This window comes from Danio rerio, chromosome 22, assembly GCF_052040795.2.
Source record: "Danio rerio strain M-AB ecotype USA chromosome 22, GRCz13ab, whole genome shotgun sequence".
Classification (NCBI taxonomy): Eukaryota; Metazoa; Chordata; class Actinopteri; order Cypriniformes; family Danionidae; genus Danio; species Danio rerio.
Window position 1 is genome coordinate 23,188,662 of NC_141042.1, and position 22,690 is coordinate 23,211,351.

The 22,690-nt window shown below is 37.3% G+C and overlaps 1 protein-coding gene across 4 annotated transcripts in view; it reads left to right on the forward strand.

Annotated features, from left to right (window-relative positions):
- The window catches only part of LOC101884238 (adhesion G protein-coupled receptor D2), a 139,230-nt gene that overhangs the window by 87,901 nt on the left and 28,639 nt on the right, over positions 1-22,690 (forward strand). For all 4 annotated transcript variants that reach the window (XM_087304307.1, XM_087304309.1, XM_087304310.1 and 1 more), the window contains 2 exons: positions 4,042-4,201; positions 21,399-21,481. In XM_087304307.1, the coding sequence (XP_087160433.1) occupies positions 4,042-4,201; positions 21,399-21,481 (243 nt within the window). The remainder of the gene's footprint in view (positions 1-4,041; positions 4,202-21,398; positions 21,482-22,690) is intronic.

A 22,690-nucleotide genomic window follows, 5' to 3' on the forward strand; every position in this document is an offset into this window, starting at 1 on the left:
GTTTCTTAGCTAATGCCGTTTTGCGCCATAAATCTGGAGGTGATATACTGTATCTCGCCGAATAGCTTCAGTGTTGGACGAGGTCCAGGATGGGATAGGAAAATGTACTCTTCTCTTTATTGGATGAGGGCATTGGTCAGGGAATGGACTGACTTCCAATATAGTAGTGATAACATACAGGACGTGCTGTAGATGGATGTTTTTCTTTCCTGAGGGAAGCCTTGCGATTTTCAAACTCATCGTAGAGTAATCTGAAGTTTATTATCTCTGTACAAGACCACCTTAGTGACCACCTAGAATATTTTAGCCATTGGTACTGTAACACTGGCCTAGTAATTACTCAGACTATCTATCTATCTATCTATCTATCTATCTATCTATCTATCTATCTATCTATCTATCTATCTATCTATCTATCTATCTATCTATCTATCTATCTATCTATCTATCTATCTATCTATCTATCTATCCTTCCTTCCTTCTGATTGTCTGTGTATTCATCTACCCACCTGTCTGTCTGTCTGTCTGTCTATCCCTCTAGCTATCTATTCCTCTGTTTACATGTTTGTCTACCCTCCTATCTGTCTGTCTTTTTAATTGTGTTTGTCTGTTTATCAGTCTGCCCTTCTGTCTGTCTGTCTGTCTGTCTGTCTGTCTGTCTGTCTGTCTGTCTGTCTGCCTGTCTGCCTGTCGATCTATCTATATGTCTGTTTGTCTACTTATTCATTTACCCTCATGTCTGTCTGTCTGTCTGCCTGTCTGTCTACCCTTCTGTCTGTCTATCTCTGTCTGTTTATCTGTCTGTCTGTCTTTCATTCTGTTTGTTTGTTTATCAGACTACCCTTCTGTCTGTCTGTCTGTCGGTCTGTCTATCTATAATTCTGTTTGTCTGTTTATTGTCTACCCTCCTGTCTGTCTGTCTGTCTGTCTGTCTGTCTGTCTGTCTGTCTGTCTGTCTGTCTATCTATTTATATGTCTGTTTGTCTGCTTATTCATTTACCCTCATGTATGTATGTCTGTCTACACTTCTCTCTGTCTATCTCTCTGTCTGTCTGTCTGTCTATACTTCTGTTTGTCTGTTTATTGTCTACCCTCCTGTCTGTCTGTCTGTCTGTCTGTCTGTCTGTCTGTCTGTCTATCTCTACTTCTGTCTGTCTGTTTATTGTCTACCCTCCTGTCTGTCTGTCTGTCTGTTTGTCTGATTATTCATTTACCCTCATGTATGCATGTCTGTCTACACTTCTCTCTGTCTATCTCTCTGTCTGTCTGTCTGTCTATACTTCTGTTTGTCTGTTTATTGTCTACCCTCCTGTCTGTCTGTCTGTCTGTCTGTCTGTCTATCTATACTTCTGTCTGTCTGTTTATTCTCTACCCTCCTGTCTGTCTGTCTGTACTTCTGTTTTTCTGCTTATTCGTTTATCCTCCTGTCTGTCTGCCTCTCTGTCTGTACTTCTGTTTGTATGTTTAATTTCTACCCTTCTGTCTTTCTGTCTGTCTGTATGTCTGTCTATTTTTCTGTTTTCCTGTTTATTTGTCTACCTTCCTGTCTGTCTGTCTGTCTGTCTGTCTTTCTGTCTGTCTGTCTGTCTGCCTCTCTGGCTGTCATTCTATCTCTGAGCTATCAACACAACTCTTCTTGTCTTTAGCCCTCTACATATTTCTGCAGTTTTTTATGCTTACCATCAATATATCAATATACCACACACTTCAGCTATTAAACCAAGCATATACTGTAACTATGATAGTGTCGATCTAAATTGATTTGCTCTAGACTATTATTGAATGAATTAAAATCATAATGCATTGAGTCCTGTAATTATACAGATTTCTCAAGGATGTTTCACTTAGCCAATCTGCTTGAAACTTTCTGTAAATGGCTTATAATGATTACACTACAACATGATATTAAAGCCACATTTGTTGAGCGTATGTAGTGCCTTATTAAACATCTTTCTTCACTTGATGGTTTCAAAACTTTGCCGTTCTTGTGTTTATTCATAACCCAGACCTGTCCTGCCATGGCTCTTCATACTGTCTCCTGACCTGTACGACCTCACACTTGTACATACTGTGGCAGATTGCTTGCGAAAAATAAAGCTGTCAGTTCCACCGGCCAAATGAAAAACGAACGTCCTGCAATACTAGCAGGGTCTGGATCCCTGACAGCCCTGAAATATAGATATAAATTGGAAGCAGATTAGTTTTTTTGATCCTAATTCAAGTTTTGACAAGATATAAGACTCGAAAGAGAGAGATGTGCACTACATATATGTGTTTCCTGTCGTCAGATGTTCACACTTATGATATTAACTGCTGAAATACTGTATTGATAGGTTGTTGTTACTTTTTTGGGAGAAAAAATAAACCTGTTCAGATTCTATCTTAACTGCGTTTGCTTGTCAAAGCCCATTAAATGTTATTTTGCGATACGAGGGGTTTTATGTTAAGTCTAGTTTACATTCCTGTAAGTCTTTTTTGGGCGTTTTTTTGTCGTACATCCATATGTCAGTGTACTTTTTGGTCATGTATTAACAAAATGTACTTTTTTCTGTATTTAGCATTAGTTTCTGTTACTTTCTTCCAACATTGCCATTATATTTGTTCTTGCAGTCTCTGTACAATATCTTATTCAGCGCTTAAAGAATCATGTTTTTTTTCACTTTTTTTTATGTAATTATTTGAGATTTTCAACGCTAGTTCCTGTAATTGTCTCTCATTATGGTTTAGGTTTGGGTTAGGCCATTAATATTTCTTGGAATAAATTGTAATAATATTTTCTCTCTTTTTCATACTTTTTCATACCCGAAGAAAAAACAAAAAGATGTTTTTTGATATTTTTCAAATTCATATTAAAATGAATGACAATTAATTCCCTCCCTTTGCCCAATTTTTTGATCATACTACCCTTTTTTTACTATTCAGCTTTTGTTTTTGAGTTGTTTTCTCCAAATTGTTTTGTGGTTAGTTTTTGACAACCATTATTTACTCTCTCTCACCCTAAACGTGTTTTCTTTTGCAATGCCATTTTTGACATTCAGCATGAGCTTTTATCATTGTTTCCATCTATTTTCCACCACTTTTTCTAGCTTAGTATTATTTAAAGCATAGTGAGCAGTGTTTACATTTTCCATGTTTACTCTCTCTTATCCTAAGATCAAAATTTAATGTTTTTAAAAAAAAAGTAAACTTCATTTTTCTCTTTACGTTCTCTACGCTAATGTGCTGTGTATACCAGTGCATTTTTGTTTTAAAGTGCAGTTTTGTTATGGTTACAACTTGCATTCACACTTCTCCAACATCTTCAACCCATGACAAAGTGAGAATTTTTGAAACGCTAAAGTGGTGTTTAGGTGTTGCATTTTAGTGTTAATGGACTTAAACTCTAAAAATGGAGGCAAGGCTATCTCTCTCTCTCTTCTGGACTATTGCGTATCATTCTTTAATTCGTCAAATCCCTCTCATATGACCATTGCATGAGCAGTAGTGTTTAAGTACAGATGCCGCAAAATATACTGTATGCAGGCCTGGTAAGCTTTATTGGTTTTAGGGTGTGTGTGGACTGCGATCCAGTCTGTTTTTATTCTAAAACACCAGTTTTAAACAAAACTTCACTAGTTTTAAGGCAGCTTAAGGGCTCATTTTTTACAGAAACGGTTTTTGCTTCTGAAAAGTGCAAGAGACAGCACTTGGGAATGGTTTGAAAAAAGTGCAGCATAAAGCACGAGGCTGTCCAGGCACAGCCATTGAGCACCCACTTCAGTTGCCACACTTCCGAGCTCTTCTGATTCCACTGCTTTGGAACTAACAGTGATGAGCACCACTGTGTGTAAAAGTTTTTTTAAGTTCACGTAGCGCTCACGTGTTGCTCACATGCATGCCACCTCAAATGATGCTAGATGAGTGCCGGTCACATATCCATAACGGTCACACATATCCATGTAGGCACCTGTTTACATTGAATAACAACAGACAAGTAGCACATTAGAAAGCAGAAATGTGTTCTGTGTGAACAACATCTGAACTGCTCCTTTTTACTCTCAGAACTGCACCAGCTCCAGGCCCTCCAGTTCAGTGGGCAGCTCTCGTCCAGGCAGTTCTCCTGTCCCAGCAGGTTCCGACAGGCAAACGATCACCACCAGTCACTCCAGCGGCTCCTTAACCCACAGCGACAACAACATCCCTCAGAGTTTTCACAAAACAAGTGAGTTTATTTATCAATCAATTAAAAAAAAAAAAAAAACTAATCATCTTTGTATGCATTGACTGACTAGCTCTGATGATGTATATTTGGGTTTGTGTGTATATATGTGTGTGTTTTCAAATGGCAGTGTTTATACAAATCTGTCCTGAATTATGTAGAAGTAGCGATTGTCAAAGAGGGTGAACTCTTAATTTGGTAGGCCTGTTTGGGGATTTTAACATTCTCCAGATACAGACAACTGACGAGCTGATCTAACCCCTACATTTCAGAACTCAGGCAGAGTAAATCTCAGAGGGAGTTCATGCGTGTGGACATTTTTACAATGAGAGAAGAAAAAAAAAAACATTTTGTGAATTATATAGAAAGCTATATATTGTTACATAGCTCTGTCTTGAATAACTGATCTTAGTTGTGGTTTTTATTTGTTTAAATAAATGTATGCTCAGGTAATTGTTAACATTTTTTTTTTTTTGCTCACTATTAAATATCTTTAAAACACATATAATGAGTTGGCGGCAATATTCTAGTCGTTAAATGCGCTGACATATAGCACTGTGGTGCTCACGGTAACCCAAGTTTGATTCCCGGCTAGATGTCCTTTGCCTATCCTTCCCCTCTCTCTGCTGTCAATGCTTTCCTGTCTGTAACCGCCACTTTCCTATCCAAATAAAAGGTGAAAAAACCCTAAAACAAAAAAATTTAAATAAAAAAACTTAATGTAAAGAAAAAAAGTGTCAAATTATATTAAACTATAATCAGACCCTCCAGGGTTTGCAATTCTGCACTAACTGAATTTATCGCAAAATCAAGCAAATGTCACAAAATTTGGTGATTTTTAAAAAAAATTGCTGCAGATTTTTCACATATTTTGGCTAGCCTCTTCATCTTTAAGAAGTAAACACTTATTTCTCTCTGTTTCTCATAGTGTTTCTTTTTTAATTAACAGGCATTAATGGTTTTTGAGGTCAAAAATGTAATGAAGAATCAAGATGGGAACATTTGTGTATAAGTTAACAGCAAAGCATCAAAAGAAATGTCACAAATAAATACTGCAAATTTGAGGAGTCATAAATTTGTCAAAAATCTGAATTTCAACTGCATAACGGACAATTAAAATTATGTAAATCTACGAATCATTTTAAAGTAAACGTACACATTTTTTATAGTACACCTCTTAGCAAGAGTCAGGATGTGGACGCAATGAAAAAAGAACGAGTAATCTTAATGAACGATACATCAGTTTAAAGCAACAACCATCAAGCAGCCATTGTAGCTAGATGTATTTCAATGGGAAGCTTATAACGAATATGTTTGATAAATTTGTGTTAGTTGTTCAGAAAACATTTATTAGATATGGAGCACATATCATCAAAATAACAAGACACACACGCATTCATTGCTGTACATCACGGTTTAAGTTGAAAGGTAGGAGTTCTCAGAACAACATCCAACAACATTTACTTTATTTTTATGTGTTATTTAGGAATTTAATAGTTAAATATTCATTAAATGAATACATTTATTGCAATATTTTATAAACAACATTACATTGATTTATTAACTTCTCTAGTATATTGCTTTTACTGTGTTCTTGTGCACAATGAAAAACACCTAACCTTAACCATATCATAAATATGTGACCGTGGGCCACAAAATCAGTGTAAATTTTTATAAAATTTTGATTTATATATCACTTGAAAGCAGAATAAACAAGCTTTGCAATGAAAAATATGACAATATTTGGCAGATAAACATCTAGATTTTGGGGTTTAAAAATTCTATTATTATTACTATTCAATACTGAGTGAATCCCCTTCAAAATTGACCATAATTTAACTTCATAGCAATGCATATTACTAATTTTATTATTTATTACTAATAATTACGGAAATAATTTACCAAAACACTTCTTGGAGAATTAGCTTTAATTAATACACTCATGATTTTTGACATCAGTAATTGAAAATTCAATTTATACCAAAATCTATTGCCAAAAATACCCGTACCACATATATTAATTAATAAACTCATTTTAACTATCATGTAACATTTTTCCCCTCTTCATTTCAAAACTTGTGTCTTTTCTCTCTCTTTCTCTCACTCTCTCTCTCTCTTACACACACACACACACACACACACACACACACACACACACACACACACACACACACACACACACACACACAAACAGATCAGAGAGCAGAACCAGACACATGCACTAATTCATACTGATTGACAGCCAGCATTATACAGCCCATTACTCAAGCTGAGTTTCCACCGAGAGCAGCGGTTTCAGCGGTGGCTTCAGTGTGCATCGTGCACCATATGCATATGCAGAAGGGGCGTCGCGTGAATATGAGCGATGCAACTAATCATCTTGACGTAATCGGTTGCGATCCGAGCCATGATTGAATATTTGTTTTTAATGCTGTGCAATTTTTTTTAACCAGTCACCCAGCAACTATGAAGAAACATATGTGTAACTCAACTGTGAAAGGCCTTGTGTTGTAAAAAATAGGGCCAAAACCACAATAAACGCGGATTATATATAACTGATTATTGTCTCTCTTCCATTCAAGGTCAGATAACTCTTGAATGCAAGTGAAAAAGCGTTCACTTTTAATCAATTCATGTCTTGAAAAAAAAAAAAAACGTTAATTTACGCCATGCTATAAACATAAAGGAAATCGGGGGAAAAAACATTATGTTATGGTATATCTTCAGTACATTCAGCAATAACCCTGAAGGTCAATTGGGATGGTATTTTTTTCTGTGCTTTCATTCTTTTTCTACTCCTGAATGAATGAAAAAAGTGACCTCAAGAAAAGAGAGGACAGACACATCTATCAAAAGGCCACACTTCTTCAAGGGTCAGCTTGAAAAGGTTGATAAAGGCTGAAAAGTTCATTTCTGCGCTCTTCTCTTCTAAAGCTTTCTGTAAGATGCACTCAAGGGAACTGTGAGACTTGACGAAATTTGAGGGCTTTTGATAGATGATAGATTGAGCATAACTTTGATTCATTGTAACTTTGATTAATAATAACTGTAATCACTGTTTGTTACTTTTTAGTTCTGTAATGAAACATACAAATACTTGTCTCTTATGTACAGTTGCTGTTATAGTAAACTTGCTGTTAAGAAATAGTTTAGCAAAAAGGAAAATGCCTTGATTTTTAATTATTTAATTAGGACAGTAAGGTCTGACTTTGCTTAGACTAAAGTCTTGTCACTTAGCAGATATAATGTACAGTATAAAATATAAAGTCATGGTGCAGTGGACAAATAATTAATATTGTGTATGACTCCCATGAGCTTAGACAACTGTATCGAAACATCTCTGCAAAGACTCAAATAACTTATTAATAAAGTCATCTGGAATGGCAAGGAAAAATGTTCTTGCAGGACTTCATCTTCAATGCCTCCTCCTTCATCTTACCCCAGACATGCTCTATAATGTTCATTTCTGGTGACTGGGCTGGCCATTCCTGGAGCATCTTGACCTTCTTTGCTTTCAGAAACTTTGATGTTGAGGGTGAAGCATGAGAGGGAGCGCCATTCTGCAAGAATTTACCCTATCCTTTGGTTTGTAATGTAATGGGCAGCACAAATGTCTTTACACCTCAGGCTGTTGATGTTGCCATCCACTGCAGATCTCTCGCAACACCCCCTCCCCCCATACTGAATGTAAACCAAAACCATGGTTTTTCTTTACCAAACTTGACTGATTTCTGTGAGAATCTTGGGTCTATGTGATGATTGTGGATGTAATTGTGATGATTGGGATGCAGTTCAACAGAAGATTAATTTGAAAAATCTTCCTTCTGCCACTTTTCCAAACGATCAACTAGAAGTCAAGTTATTATTTGTTGCTCTTACAACTGGGATCCATGTCAAGACTTTTGTCAGGTAGTGTATGTGTTTTGCAGATTTTGTCCATTTAAATATACATAATATTACGTCATATAATAACTTGTTGTTGTAATTTACATATTTATTGTTCATTTTGATAAACACTACAGATATTTTTAGCCATTTTTAGGGTCAGTTTCAACAATTAGCTGTTGAAGGCCAGTAGAGATTGTCATTTTGCATTTTGCATATAAATCTTTTAAACGCTGAAAAATACTCAAAAATTTTAAACTACTAGAATAGCCATAGCAGCCACTCTGACCGTTCATGTAAGACTGTACCGAGTTGTATCTTTGTCACATAATATTTACTCTTCAGGGGTGGCACGTTGGCTCAGTGGTTATCCCTGTTGCCTCAAAGCAAGAAGGTCAATGGTTCGAGTCGCAGCTAAGCCAGATGGAATTTCTATGTGCAGTTTGCATGTTCTTCCTGTGTCCACGTATGTTTCTTTTGAGTGCTCCGGCTTCCCTCACAAATCCAAAAACATGCGCTATAGGAAAATTGGATGAAATAAATTGTCCGTAGTGTATAAGTGCATGTGTGAATGTGTAAGTGTATGTGTGTTCCCCAGTGCTGAGTTGCGGGTGGAAGAGCATCCGCTGCATAAAACATATACCGGAATAGTTGGCACTTGCGATGTGGCGATCCTTGATAAACAAGGGACTGAGCTGAAAGAAATTGAATGAATGAATGTCTCATGTTTTATAAAGTTTATACCCTAAAAATATTGTCTTTTTTATCAAGAGAGGCACTTACTGTATATTCAAAGATAGAGGAAAAAAATTGATCATTATGGCCATTTAATGTAGAAACACTCTATTGAGTTTTTTATTTTTAATAAAAATAATGTTACAATACAATATTCATAAATTTCTTGGATAAGAAAACGGTGTTGTGCTCCACTCCACCGAAGACATCCATCAGCCTACATATTTATTTAGTTAGTTAAGTGCAGATTTGTTTCAAAACTGTTTCTAAATTCAGTTCTAATTTCTAGCAAACGAACAAATAAACAATAATAACGAAGTGTGGTAAAAAAATAGTTATATCTAAACACACATCCTATTCTTATGAACCATATGGTAATGGATATGTCTCAAAAACCCAACAGGTAAACAAATCTAAACTTATTTTTATTAAAACAAATATAAATGTGCATATAATAAATAATACTGCTAATAATAATAATAACATTTTACAAATTTCAAATTAAATAAACAGTCATGAATAAACAGAAAAAGTCCCAAAATGAAGAAGGCACGGAGGTAGTGGTTTTTGTATTTATGTAGACAGTAATAATTTTTGTAATAATATTTTAATCCTTTATTTTTTTTTATATGTAAAGATATTTGTGTATTGCTGTACATCCTGTGTGTATTAAGCAATGTTTAAGCGGTTTGGACCTGCATAGATGCATAACTAACGTGCTTGACTTTAGGCCAGCTTTCAGTTGGTCAGTGGTGCATTATTTCAGGTCTATTTTAGGTCTATTTCAGTTCCTCAAAATAGCAACGTGCCAACAATACACCTTAACACACCACTTTTCTAGACCGAAATACCCATGAGTCCACAACGTGGCGCAAAACATGAAAATTACAGTTGCACTGGTCTAAACGTAGCAACAACTCGCGCTAAACACGCCTTGCACCTTATTGCCCCTGGTGTATGATAGGGTCTCTTGTGTTAAAAGTCTTTAGTCATCATATGATTGCTCAATTATCAATTCATGTCTTAATTTTCACTGTTGCAAATGAAAGTTTATATTTGGTGTCACTACCAATTGCATCGACGCGTTTATGTTGCATGTCACAACAAATGATTGCATGTCAACCTCTAATGAGCAGCCTTTATTTGTTATTGCATACCAACATGCAGCGTAACACTCATAATCCATCCAGTGTTACACGAGGATCTTTAGCGAAGCTGAATCCGTCTGTTTTCATGCCCGCTTCCCTCTCCACCTCAAAGATTGACAACATATGACCTCGAAAGCCGAGCAGTCTGACATTTTATTGAAGATGTTTGTTGTTTGCTTTCCCAAATGAAGACCGTGTCATTTGATTGCACAAGCTGAATACACAACTACGTATTGTTCCAATAAATACCCAAATGAACAGATTAAAAAGGAAATGTGGTAGTGGTTAGATCGATGTTTACATTCCTCTCTTTGAGGACCAAAAAAATCATCCCTCATTTTTAACTCTTTAATTTTGCCTATAAAATTCCTGACAAGAGAAAACAAATCTATTCATAATTCAAACCAGCCTTTGTGTTTGAGTGTGTGTGTTGGTTTGATGGATGTCGGAGATAAAAAAAAATCGTAAGGAAAAAGTTGAATTTGGATCTGCTTTGGCTTATACATATAGCTCCAGGTTTGCTGGTAATAGGGTGTTTGATGGATGGCAGCCCTCTTCGGTCTCCCATTTTTTTAGCAGATATTTATTTATTAATCTGTCTATTTATTCAGTCAGATCGTCCCCACCGGGGTCACTGTCACATAACCACCTGCATCAGTGTTTTTCATCCGTTCCTTTATAGTTCATATCCAGAGTCAGTCTGGTCGGTCGAGCGTCACCCATCTGCCCGCAGGCTAATGAAAGGGTACATTTTTCCATCTCATCTGCAGTAGGTCGAGGCTTTCCTCCATCTCTCTACCCCTTTTCTTAATTCGCGACACATGTCAAATGAAACATCGCCCTTTGCTCTTCTCATACGTGTTGAGATCTGACATCTGTGCCCCCATATTTATATTGCAAACAAAATGCTCCTGGACTTTTATGGAGACATGTGTCTGTCTGCTCATTTGGGGTTTTACATTTAGATTTGTTCTGCTCATTGTTTTAGTCTGATGTATTATCTCCATTGTAGAAAAAAGTTAGCTTGGCGACATCTGTTGGCTTTTTTATGTGACAAAAATGTTATTTTGAAAAGTAATCGATTATAACAGTCGCATGTCTGGGTCATAATTAATATGTGAAATGAGAAGTGAATGCTTTTTTAACCCTTTTGGAGCAGTAATTTGAAAAATTTTATTGTCGGCTTAGTCCCTTTATTAATCCGGGGTCGCCACAGCGGAATGAACACACGATATTGGAAATGTAATGTTTGTGACAGCTTGTTTGACAATTGTTTCACCCGTCATTTATTTAGCTATTATCACCTTTTTGCCACTCAGTTTGTGGTTTTTTTCATTATTCATTATGGCCATTAGCTGATTGTAGATAACATAGATCGTGTTTTTAGAACAGGTCTAACCAATCTTAATATAAATAAGTGTTAAAAATATCATCCCCAACAGTTAATGTCAGATGTCCATTACATACAATTTCTCAGTGCCGTAATCAACCATCCACAAGATTGTGCAATCTGCCTGCCAGGTGTCACTTAATCCTGCTCTTGACGCCAACTAGACCTTAATTGTTTCACCCGTCATTCATCTAGCTATTATCACCTTTTTGCCACGCAGTTTGTTCATTCTCTGTATATTTAAAGTTGGTGTGAACCAATATGTACAAGGCTTATTTTACCACCAATTATTAAGTTATGAAAATCTTTAATCAAAGTCTGACCATTTGCATCCACGTTTGGAGTGGCAGACCTTCACTGTTGGCGTCAGTTTGACGTTGTCAGCCACAATATTCTTATCCACACATTTTTTACTGTTAGTTTGCTATGAGGGAGTGATTCACAAAAAGAAAGCCCAGCCCCCTAATTAGTATTCTGTTTCAGTTGGATGTACATCAACCTACTGAAATAAAAGCCTCAGCAACTACTAGTTCACATAGACTTTGACTTCTATTCCTTTAAGACCAATTTTGTTAGTTGTTGATCAGTTATTGTTCAGTTGTTATGATGGGTTGTTTCCTTATTCTTTGTTCTACACCTGTCTAGATACTTGTAACTCTCTTTCTGGATTATTAAATCTTTTGTTAAATCTTGCCTGCTTGTGCACTCGCTCCTTTCTGAACAACTTGCGACAGTTATGCTTATTTTGTGAAATGTTTCTAATAAGTAGATAGATATAAATAGTTAGATGTCAAAAAAGTATCAAATTGTCAGCTTATCTGTATAAGAGACCTTATTAACCTCATCAATTAAAAAAAACAATATATAGTAGATACTCTTGAAAAGCCTTAGAACGACAAAAAATGCTGTATTATGCATGTCAGGCCACTAGTTGGCGATGTCACTTAGTAATAATACACTGTGATGCTGCGCATCCAAGATCTAATTAAAAAAAAAATTAGCATGAAGTATTTTAATTCATTATGGCCCTTAGCTGATTGTACATAATACAGATAGTGTTTTAGGACTAAAATCTAAATCTAACACAACTCAATATGAATTAGTATTTAAATAAGTATCAAAAATATCATCCCCAACAGTTAAAGTCAGATCTCCATTAGATACAATTACTCAGTGCCGTGATCAATGTTTCACAAGATTGTGCAATCTGCCCTCTCATCTGAGCACCTGCCAGGTGTCACTTAATCCTGCTTTTGACGCCAACTAGACCTTGTCCATTAGGGGTAACCTCCTCAAACCCATTGTGTCACACCCCTGGCCCTAGGAGATCTCTGACAAAAATCCTGGAGGGGGCTGTTTTTAAGGGTCGGTGAGGGGGTTGTAAAGGTAGTATGAGTTTGAGCATCGGGTGGGGGTGACAGCTCTGGAAACCAATGGTGCATCAAGACACTTCTACCCCGCTACGGTGGCCATAGATCAGGGCAGGGCTGCTGGCGGACCGGGTGAGGGTGACAGGGGAATAACATCCCTTTCTCCTCAATCGACAGGGCCCATAACTCCTGCCTCCCCAGGGACAGATTGAGAAAGGCAATAGCCAGAGGCTGTGAAGCAGAGATGCTTGGGAGAATTGAAAGTTAAAGAAGCAGGAGCGGAATATGTTTTTTTTTCCCCAGCACACTTTTGCCCGCTCTTGCAGTCTTCTATCATTTATTTTACCACTTTCTACTAAGGGAATTCTTTTTTTTTTTTTTTACTAGAGAGAGTCCGAGGCTTCTGCTATGAACTACAGCATTATGTTTCCCATGCAATTTAAATGCATGCCCTAGGACACAGGGAAATCATCTCCATCGGGAAGTGTATTTTCACGCCATCCCGTGTTTGTATGCCGTCATATAGAGCGTGAAGCCTGCAGGGATAGTGCTGTGTCAGGATTGAAGCAGCTTCTCTGTGAGAGTGCCAGTCTCCCGCCCTAGTAGCGACAGATTTTATAGCCTGATCAATTTCCCAGTGGCTTATTGAATGTCTTTTAAATGGCTTTTTTATTTTCAATTATAACCTACCGTGTCTCGCCTGCCACAGTGGGCCAACATTTGCACTGCCGGATAATTTAAAACCCTACTTTAGGAAATTATGCATTTTATATCGCCTAAATTTATAATCATCCTCCCAGTGCTGCTGCAGCAACAATAAAAGGCGAAGTAACTGAATGGATCTTTTGCTTATACCGTTAATGAATGTGTTAGTAAATATTTGTTTGCGCCTAACAGCCACAACCGTGGTGGATATCATTGACGAATGAGCTATGTCCGCATTTGTGGAGATTTATTTGCTTATTAAATTTAACTCGCTGTTATCAAGTTGATGGAAGCAAACGCAGATTAAAGTACCTCCGGCGAACGACCCAAAGTTAGACAGGTGCATCGAAGTGCCCTCGTCCACATCCCATCCAACCATCTCTTCCCTCCTTATCCCCGGCACGCGAAGCTACCTGAAGGTGAAAGAAGTGCTCACTGGAGCTCATTGGAAAGTAGAAATGACAGTAAATTTTTCAGCCTCCCTCTCCCTCGCTCCTCCATGAGATGGGAGATCTTGTTATAGCAGTCAGGATGAGAGGGGGTCAGGGCAGCAAGCCGGCGTGCGCCTGTTGATGATTGAGGAAAAGAGGAGTAAATTCATTCTGCTCTCGGCACTTTGTCAAGTGCCAGTAGCTTACCGTTGAGAGCCAGTCACCCATCACCATGTTACGACCTCAGAGGTCAGCGGCAAGTCATAAATCAGCAAGGAGAGAGGTTGCAGTGATGCTGCAGAGCTGAAGAAAGCTGATGCGACTACTGCCTCCACTGTGCCTACCCCCACCCCTTCCCCCTGCTTGAAGCAGAGGAACCAAGGCCTGCATAAAAATGATGCCCAGCACTTCACCACGTGTTGCTGCTTGCTTTGGGATACTTAAAAAAAAAACACAAAATAAGGTCTGTCTGCACTTTTATCCCAGCTTTGCTTGATTATTGTTTATTGCAAAGTGGGCTACTTTGTAAGCGTCCTTATTTTTTACTCATGAAGAGTATTGATTTTTGTTCTATAATGAAGGATTTTGTAAGTGACAATGTTTTTGATTACTTGCGACAAACCTCCTTGGAGTATTAATTAAAACGGCAGCAGATGTGCAGGTGCGGGAAATCATTAGAAAGAGGCCCCAGTCTGTGGACATGTCCCTCTCCCAGAATACAGCCGCTCTGCATTGCAAATAGGACGCCTGAGAGGGATCTCACTTTGCAAGTTCATCTTAAGAACAAGTACAAAAAAAAAAAAAAACAGGAGCATGATCACCAGAAAAAAAGGACGTGGATGTGTTTATCTTGACAACTTCTTGGATGGTTCATTCACTCCCTGGCAATACGATTCTGTTCGTTTTTCATGCTGAAACTCTAGATCAGTACAAGTGAATTGTTTTGCTTGTCAGATTTTCGACAGACCTGCATTTCCAACACTATCCGACTGGATGATTCCAACACAAACAACGAACGGACGTCAATACGACGATTTCCTCCATTTTTTCATGTTAATTGATATATCATGGAATTATCAATTTCTAACACTCCCATGTGCTAGCGTTTTTCTCCGGCGCACTGGGACAGAGCGCTCGGAAAGGGCATCTGGTTGGTCAGCTCCTGCTTTCAATATTTGCTCCTATTAAACTGTGATTATCCTACAGTGCCTGGCTTCTCTCAAAGTTGGAGAAGGAGAGAGCAGGCCAAAACTACATGGTCAGGTTTTTCCAGCAAGTAAAAACTTCCTGACAGCCCCAAAGGTTTACCAGGTCCTCTAAAATTATTGAATTCTTCATGTCAGCCCATGTTAAGGGACATCTATTGCCATTTGCAGATCTAGATGCTGAGATCAGCTTTAGAAAAGGTTGAGACTTTTTATATTACGTGTAAATGTGTTTATGCTGAATTAAACTTGATATTCTCCTATTTCTTAACCCTTTATTAAGTTTTCCTTAATATTTTAAAGACAGTGTTGCACATTTGTAAGTGTATGGAGGCCTGTGTTCTGCCAATTTGTCATACCTTTTCAGATTTGTAGATTAGAACCATTAGAAGGCATACTATAGAAAAACAACTGAGGCTGTGGTCTTTAAAGTATTTGTTAGCACTCTGCCTCCAATCCACTGTTTTAAATCCCTAGTGGAGTGAGTTGACCTGGAGTTATATTGGTGCCGTGACCCTGATGAACGTGAGGTTTAAGGGGGAATATAACAAGACCAGCTAGTAAGAGCTTTGTTTGGGTGACTCACACTTGGCACAGTTGTCTTGAACCGTGCCTAGGTGCGATTACTCCCCCCTCCGCGCTCTTCTTCGGCCTGCACTTACATTGCAGTTTTACCTTCCAAGCTTGAGCACGCTTAGCATATCATTGATGCAACTGTTCAGTTTTGAAGAAAAATGCTCTCGCTCAGTTGAACGGAGATTGCTTTAGTTATATTGTTTTGTATTATTTTAAGTCGTTTGGGATGCCATAACACAAAGTCAAATCTTTTACTGAACAGATTCACCACTTTTGAAGCTCGAACATTTTATGATAGTCATCACATGCAGCGAGGGGTTAGCATCTTTGATAAACTATGGCAGTTTGCTTTCACTGAAAAGTAAGAGTGATTAATAAATCATATAAAATGGTCTCTTAAAAGTGATGTTGCGTCTTCAGTTTCGCACTTATTCACGATTTGCACTCATATTATAAGTGTACCGTGCCAAAGCACAATCGAACAACGCACCAGACCACCACCTCCAACCGGGCCAGGGCCGCGTAACTGAACTGCTTAATTCGGAGCAAACAGGGGAGCAAACAAACCGGGAAATGTGCCTACGCATGGTTCGAATAGCCTAGAAAGAGTACACCCTTAGCAAACCTTACTTCTCATGGCCTCAAGAGGTGCATTAGTGACTCAAATTTGAGGTTGTGTATTTTAGCATCCCTGTTAGTGCACCCCCTTTCAATGCCAAAGTAGAAGCTAATGTAAAAAGTACATGCAGTTAGAATATAACTATCTGTGCATTTGACAAGATGATGATGAAATGCACACCACTAGTGTACACATAAAAAACAAAAATACTTTAAGCTTGATATCTTGCAGTTTTGTAAAATTTTAACAACAAAAGCATCACCTACTACCCAGTTGTCCAGAAGTATAATATCTGATGACCCGTACCCAAACATCCATATAGTGATCTTACAGAATTTAAAAATATAACATTAGACAAGAAACAGCAGCAAAAAAAGTATTTCATTGTCCCTGGAGCTCATACAGGTATTTCATTCTTGGTTTCTGACACAATTGCACCTGTCTGATAGCAAGGATTTGTACAAATTGTCTATAACAAAATCCGCCGCTGGGTTTGCCACTGTTTACCTCTAGCTGTTTACCTAAGCTGGTATTGCTTTATCAAAACTACTTTGAGATCCAGGCCAGTGATGAAACCTTGAAGTTTCTGAAATGCTGATGTAAGACTAACATTGAACCATGTGTTATAAGAAAGTAACAGCACATAACAATGGCAGACCAGGGAGTGTTTCAGAAACCTGTTTGGCAACAATCAGTATTTTTACTTCTGCAATTGTTGTTGTTTATTGCTTAATAGAACATGTATTTTCTCACATTTGATTTGACTTCTTAGAGTTTATTTTTTAATGTCAGAACATTCTGAAGAAATTGAGCTTAGCATCACTGAACACACACCGCCACTTCCACAAACTCAGTTAAGAGACGTTTGACATGCCAGAATGATGGACTCCTTGAATGCGCTGACCTCTCTCCTCCGGACGCCCCTTTCACCCTCCCTCTCTCCATCCAACCCGTCATCCTTCCATTTCCACCCATGTAGATGAGACAGAGATAGATGAAGATGTTTCTGATGGGCAGCCATTTCATAGCAACACACCAAATGAGTTCTGGCTGCTCCAGCCCACCCTCCTTTGCAAGAGATTAATCCTGACACAGAACGCTTTCCAACCATGACAGTCACTGGATTCGAGGAGGCTGTTCTTTAGGGTCAGAATTGAGTTTACTTTCAGTACCTGCATCTAATGAAACTACATGGATAAAAGGAAATTAATAAATTAATGTTGGCATTATTATACGATTTAACTACAGAAGAGTCAAGCTTTAAATAGGTTTTAAATAATATTTATTAATACTACTTTTTTTTTTTTTTAGAGAGATGCTAATGGTCTAATCCGATTTAATGAATTATGCTAAGCTATGCTAAAAGTGCTACCAACAGACCTAGGGCCTTCTAGGGTTCACTTGGCCTGCCCTGGCAGGGTTGGAAGATTTGTGCCTGAGCACGATTTACTTGGGCTTAGGCACAGTCTGGTTATGTGTGAGTGCAAAACGCGCCTAAGCCTGAAACTGAAAGCGAGACGTGACTTTTAAGGGACTGTTTTATATGGATTAATAAATCATTCTTACTGTACAGTGAATGCAAACTGTTGCAGTTTATTAAAGACACAAACCCCTCACTGCATGACACTTACTGAACAGCGTAAGTGTGCCCAAGCCCTAATGTAATGTGAGTGCGGGCCGTCGGGGGAGACGGGAGGGGGGACAACTGTGCTTTGGCCCGATTCAAGGCAACATAGTGAGAGTACGCCCCTAAAGATCAGCTGAATAGATTAAAAACTGGTAAAACTCAACTTATTACTTGTAGGGGACTTAAAAATGGAGTGTTCTTTAATGTGTAGAAATGTATTAAAATTGTATATAAATTATACAATATGAAAAATTAGAAAAATTATATGGCACCAGTTAATTATAAATTTTTGTAAATTACAATAAATATTAATAGTCAACTATACCAAAAAGAAACCTATAAATCCTTGAACACAACAAGATGTTATTGCAGTTATTTTATTTTATTATGGAATAAACTTACTTTTTTTTACAATCCCAGTTGTAAGAGCAAAAAATAATAAATTGACTCCTAGTTGATCATTTGTAAAAGTGGCAGAAGGTTTTCTGATGAAGGAATTCTGCTGCCAGAAGGAAAACTGTATCCCAATCATCACAAATACCGCAGAAGGCCTATTGAAACCTACATGGACCTAAGATTCTCACAGAAATCAGTCAAGTTTGGGTTTACATTCAGTGTGGGGCGTGCAAGAGATCTTTGCGGATGGCAACAACATCAACAGCCTGAGGTATCAAGACATTTGTGCTGCCCATTACATTACAAACCACAGGAGAGAGCAAATTCTTCAGCAGGATAGCGCTCCTCATATTTCAGCCTCCACATCAAAGTTCCTGAAAGCAAAGAAGGTCAAGGTGCTCCAGGAATGGCCAGCCCAGTCACCATATATGAACATTATTGAGCTTGTCTGGGGTGAGATAAAGGAGAAGGCATTGAAGATGAATCCAAAGAATGTTGATGAACTCTGGGAGTCCTGCAAGAACGCTTTCTTTGCCATTCTAGAGGACTTTATTAATAAGTTATTTGAGTCATTGCAGAGATGTATGGATGCAGTCTTCGAAGCTCAAGGGAGTCATACACAATGTTACTTCTTTTACCACTACACCATGATTTATACTCTATACATTATTTTTGCTAATTGACAAGACTTTTGTCTGAGCAAAACCAGACCTTACACTCATAATTAAACAATTAAAAATCAAGGCATGATCATATTTTATTTTGGTAAAATAAGCACAATGTAGAGGCTTTTGCCTTTCATATAAGCTGCTGAGCTGTTTCTCATACCAAGTGATCAAATGATTTGTTCCTAAAACTTGGATAGGCGACAATACTTTTGTCTGGTAAAGTACACAAAACTATTTAAAAGTTTGTCTCATTAATTAAAACATTACTAAATCATGCTTACTGTGGAATCTATACTTCATAATAACATAAAAAACTGTATGCAACGGCTTACTCTTCTTTTCAGATTTGCCTTTGACAGTGTCTCCATTTTTCCTTCATTTTACTGTGGCACAATTGTAAATTCACGCGTACAAAGAAGTAGATCACTCCTTGTAGTTTAAAGAGCTCTCAAATGCCTTCTCCACTTACACAAATCGGCAGTTCTTTGTATGTAGAAGTCAGTGATTATGCTTTGTGAAGGATACACTTTTTCTTTAGCGCTTATATGACTTCTCTCTTCAATACTAAGTGACTCTTGAATGAAACAGTAACTCTGGAATCCATCTGATGTTGAAAGCTCAGTATGTATTCAGGACATGCTGCTCGTGGGCCTGATGTCGCGTTTATACTGGATGCGTATTACAAAGTGCCCCCCCAGATTTATGGGCACACAGAGACCCACCAATTGGGGACTGAGCCCTCTGGGATGGCAGGCAAAGATTGTGCTCATTCCTACCGTACTATCATAGCATCTAAACACAAGTCGGCCATAAATTTGGGGAATTTATGCCATTGAGTTGTTGTGTGTCTTTTTTTTCTAAGGGCGTTTGATAAAGGTTTTAAAAATATAGCTTGTACTATATTGATGGGCTGTGAAATATTAGGTTGTGCAATGAATTGTCTTGTTTTTTGGGGGGTGGAGAGCTAAATTGAAGAGTTACAAGCTGCTAGATATGTATTTTATACGTTTATTTGTACATTGTTCGCACAGAACCACCTATCTGTCTAATTGGGGACCACACAGTGATTTTGTTGTTTTATTCCATGGTAAAAAGCTGTGGAATTTGGGACGAATGGAAAGGAGAGTCTGAATATTAAACACAGTTGCTAATTCAATCCCAATCACCACCAACTCTCCAAACTTGTGCTTATGATTTTACTAAGAACTTGTAAATCAAAAGTGTAATTTTCTGTACATAACTTTTTCTGTTATTTTACATAAAAAAGTTAACGTTTTGTTCGATTTTACTGAATTCAAGCTGATCATTCAAACCGTTCTTGATTAACATGCCACTAAATTTGACAAAACCTTAATAAAGTGTATTTAAACTACACTTGGCTTGTGTTAAGGCTGGTTTATACTTCTGCATCGAGTGTTTAGCGTCACCCACGCCGCCTGCCTTGTGCGTAATCGTGCATTTATACTTTTGCGCGCTACACACACTTTAGAAATGCTAGCTGGCAGTAGGTTTTAATGTTTCTATGTGTTGAGTGTCCACACTGTCGAGTGTAGTCCATAAAAGCAAAAAAATAAAATAACGGGGGGGGGGGGGGGGGGGGGGGGGATTAGGTGGTTAGAACTTGGGATACCCAAAGTGCAGTTGTGGAGCATTCACACCAGACATGGCTTAATTGCTTAACGCAGCATAAATGTCCGCCCGAGTTACGATTTTATAACCTAAACGTTTTGCGCAAATCACGCATTAAGCACATCAAACACCTAAAATGCGCCTTGTCATTGCTTGAATTACGTAATTTGTGCCATCTCATTCTCACAGAATGTTTCATTGCGACATGTAAATCATGTAAATCACACACGCCTGGTGCTTAATATTTGTCTGGTGTGAACGTTTCATTCATGTTTACACACTGCTGAATGGGCTTTCGGCACCAACAGCCATTTTGAATTTTGTCATAAAATGCTATATTTTATATATCCGTTAGCATATTATTATTTGATGTGTCACATGTCCCCATAATCTACCAAACCATTTTTTATTAAATTAAATATTTTGAACTTCTCCTAGACTATGCGCCCATTTTCTTCGTCAAATTGAAGGAGACATCTCCAAATCAAGTCTTGAAAACATAAATACTTTGACAAACAAAGCAACTTTTGATTGAATACATGATTTTGAATTTTGAATTTATTTGATTGATACATCAATATATGAGATGGTTGGCTTTAGTAACATCGCCACCTATTGGTCAGAAGCAATTAGGTCATGTTGTAAATAACTGTATCAATAGATTTTAGCTATTTTGCAAAAATCTGTCTCCAAATGTTTTAATTCAAAATTAGTTTGCTGGTGGTTTGGTTCTCACATTCTCTAAAGCTCTTGGCCTCTTAATTGGTGCTTGTAGCTCTGTTTGATTAATTGTCTCTCTGTCATGTGACTCTACAGGGCATCTGTCTCTCCTCTGTGTCAATGACAGCCTGAATGAAGACCTGCGATGTCCTGACACTGGTGTCCACCTCTCTGGACAGGTAAGGCCTCATGCCATCTATCAATAAGGATCCAAGGTTATTTGACATCTGAAAAGAAAATCAATTTGCTAGCAGAACACTGACAAAAAAGTCATATCAAACCATTCTCTCAGACTCCAGAATGTGACAATAAGCAATGCTTTGTTTTTATTTTTCTGTTCTTGTCAAGCAAAATTAATAAACTTACGTTTAATCTAGCCAATCTACAAACAATTCAATGTAAAATGGAATTAAATTGATGCTAGCATTGCCTCTTTTCCTCTATTTTTAAAAAAAAAAGTGTAATACAAAAAAAGCACAATTGTGATTAGGGATACACGATAATGGAAAAACCGAACATTACTAAATTTTTTATTCTAAAATATGTACTAAATGAATAACTGTTTGGAAAGAATTAAAAATTTTAAATTGTGATGATTCTGTATAGGAGTGCATAAAATAAACAATATAATAAACAATCTACAAACATAGATAAAGTTGATAAAGAAAAGGATACACTTTAAATAAGCATCATTTTATTGTTTCCCAAGGGGTCAAATTTTATTCCGGTATACAGTAATTGAATAATCAAATGTAAAATAATACCACACAGACTTTGTTTTTATAAACAATTCAATTAAATTAATCTTTATTAATTTGTTAGTTACAAATGGTGCAGTTTCTTAGGCCTGAATGCTTTTAAAACCATCACATGGTCACAGACCTCAAAAAAACATTTGCGAATTGATAAATCATAATACAGACTCAACATTGTTTATATTCGCTATGTGCACTGTTAAAAATGTCCAGATTCTCACGTTACTGTAATTTTTCACAGTAAATTACATTAGTATCACTTTACAGGAGTTACTAGTAAAAATTCACTGTAACGTGTTGTATTCATAAGTTTATTGTAAAATTATGGCAGGTAGAAAATTACTGTAAAAAGGGCTATATCTTTTGTATGTTTGTTATAGGAATTCAAACTCTTTTTACTTGATTTAACATAGACATTAATACAAATGAACTTTTATGCAAGTATTGGGACTTTTTTATATTTAGAAATAACATAATGTTGTTGCTGCTCCAAAAACAATTTGGTTACATCTTCAAAAATAACTTGAAAGAAAATCATCCTGTTTTATATCGACATGAATGTCATAGTCAATGTTCATTTTTGGGTGCACTGCACCTTTATTTAATTTTATAAGGTCAACATGAAAATATGAA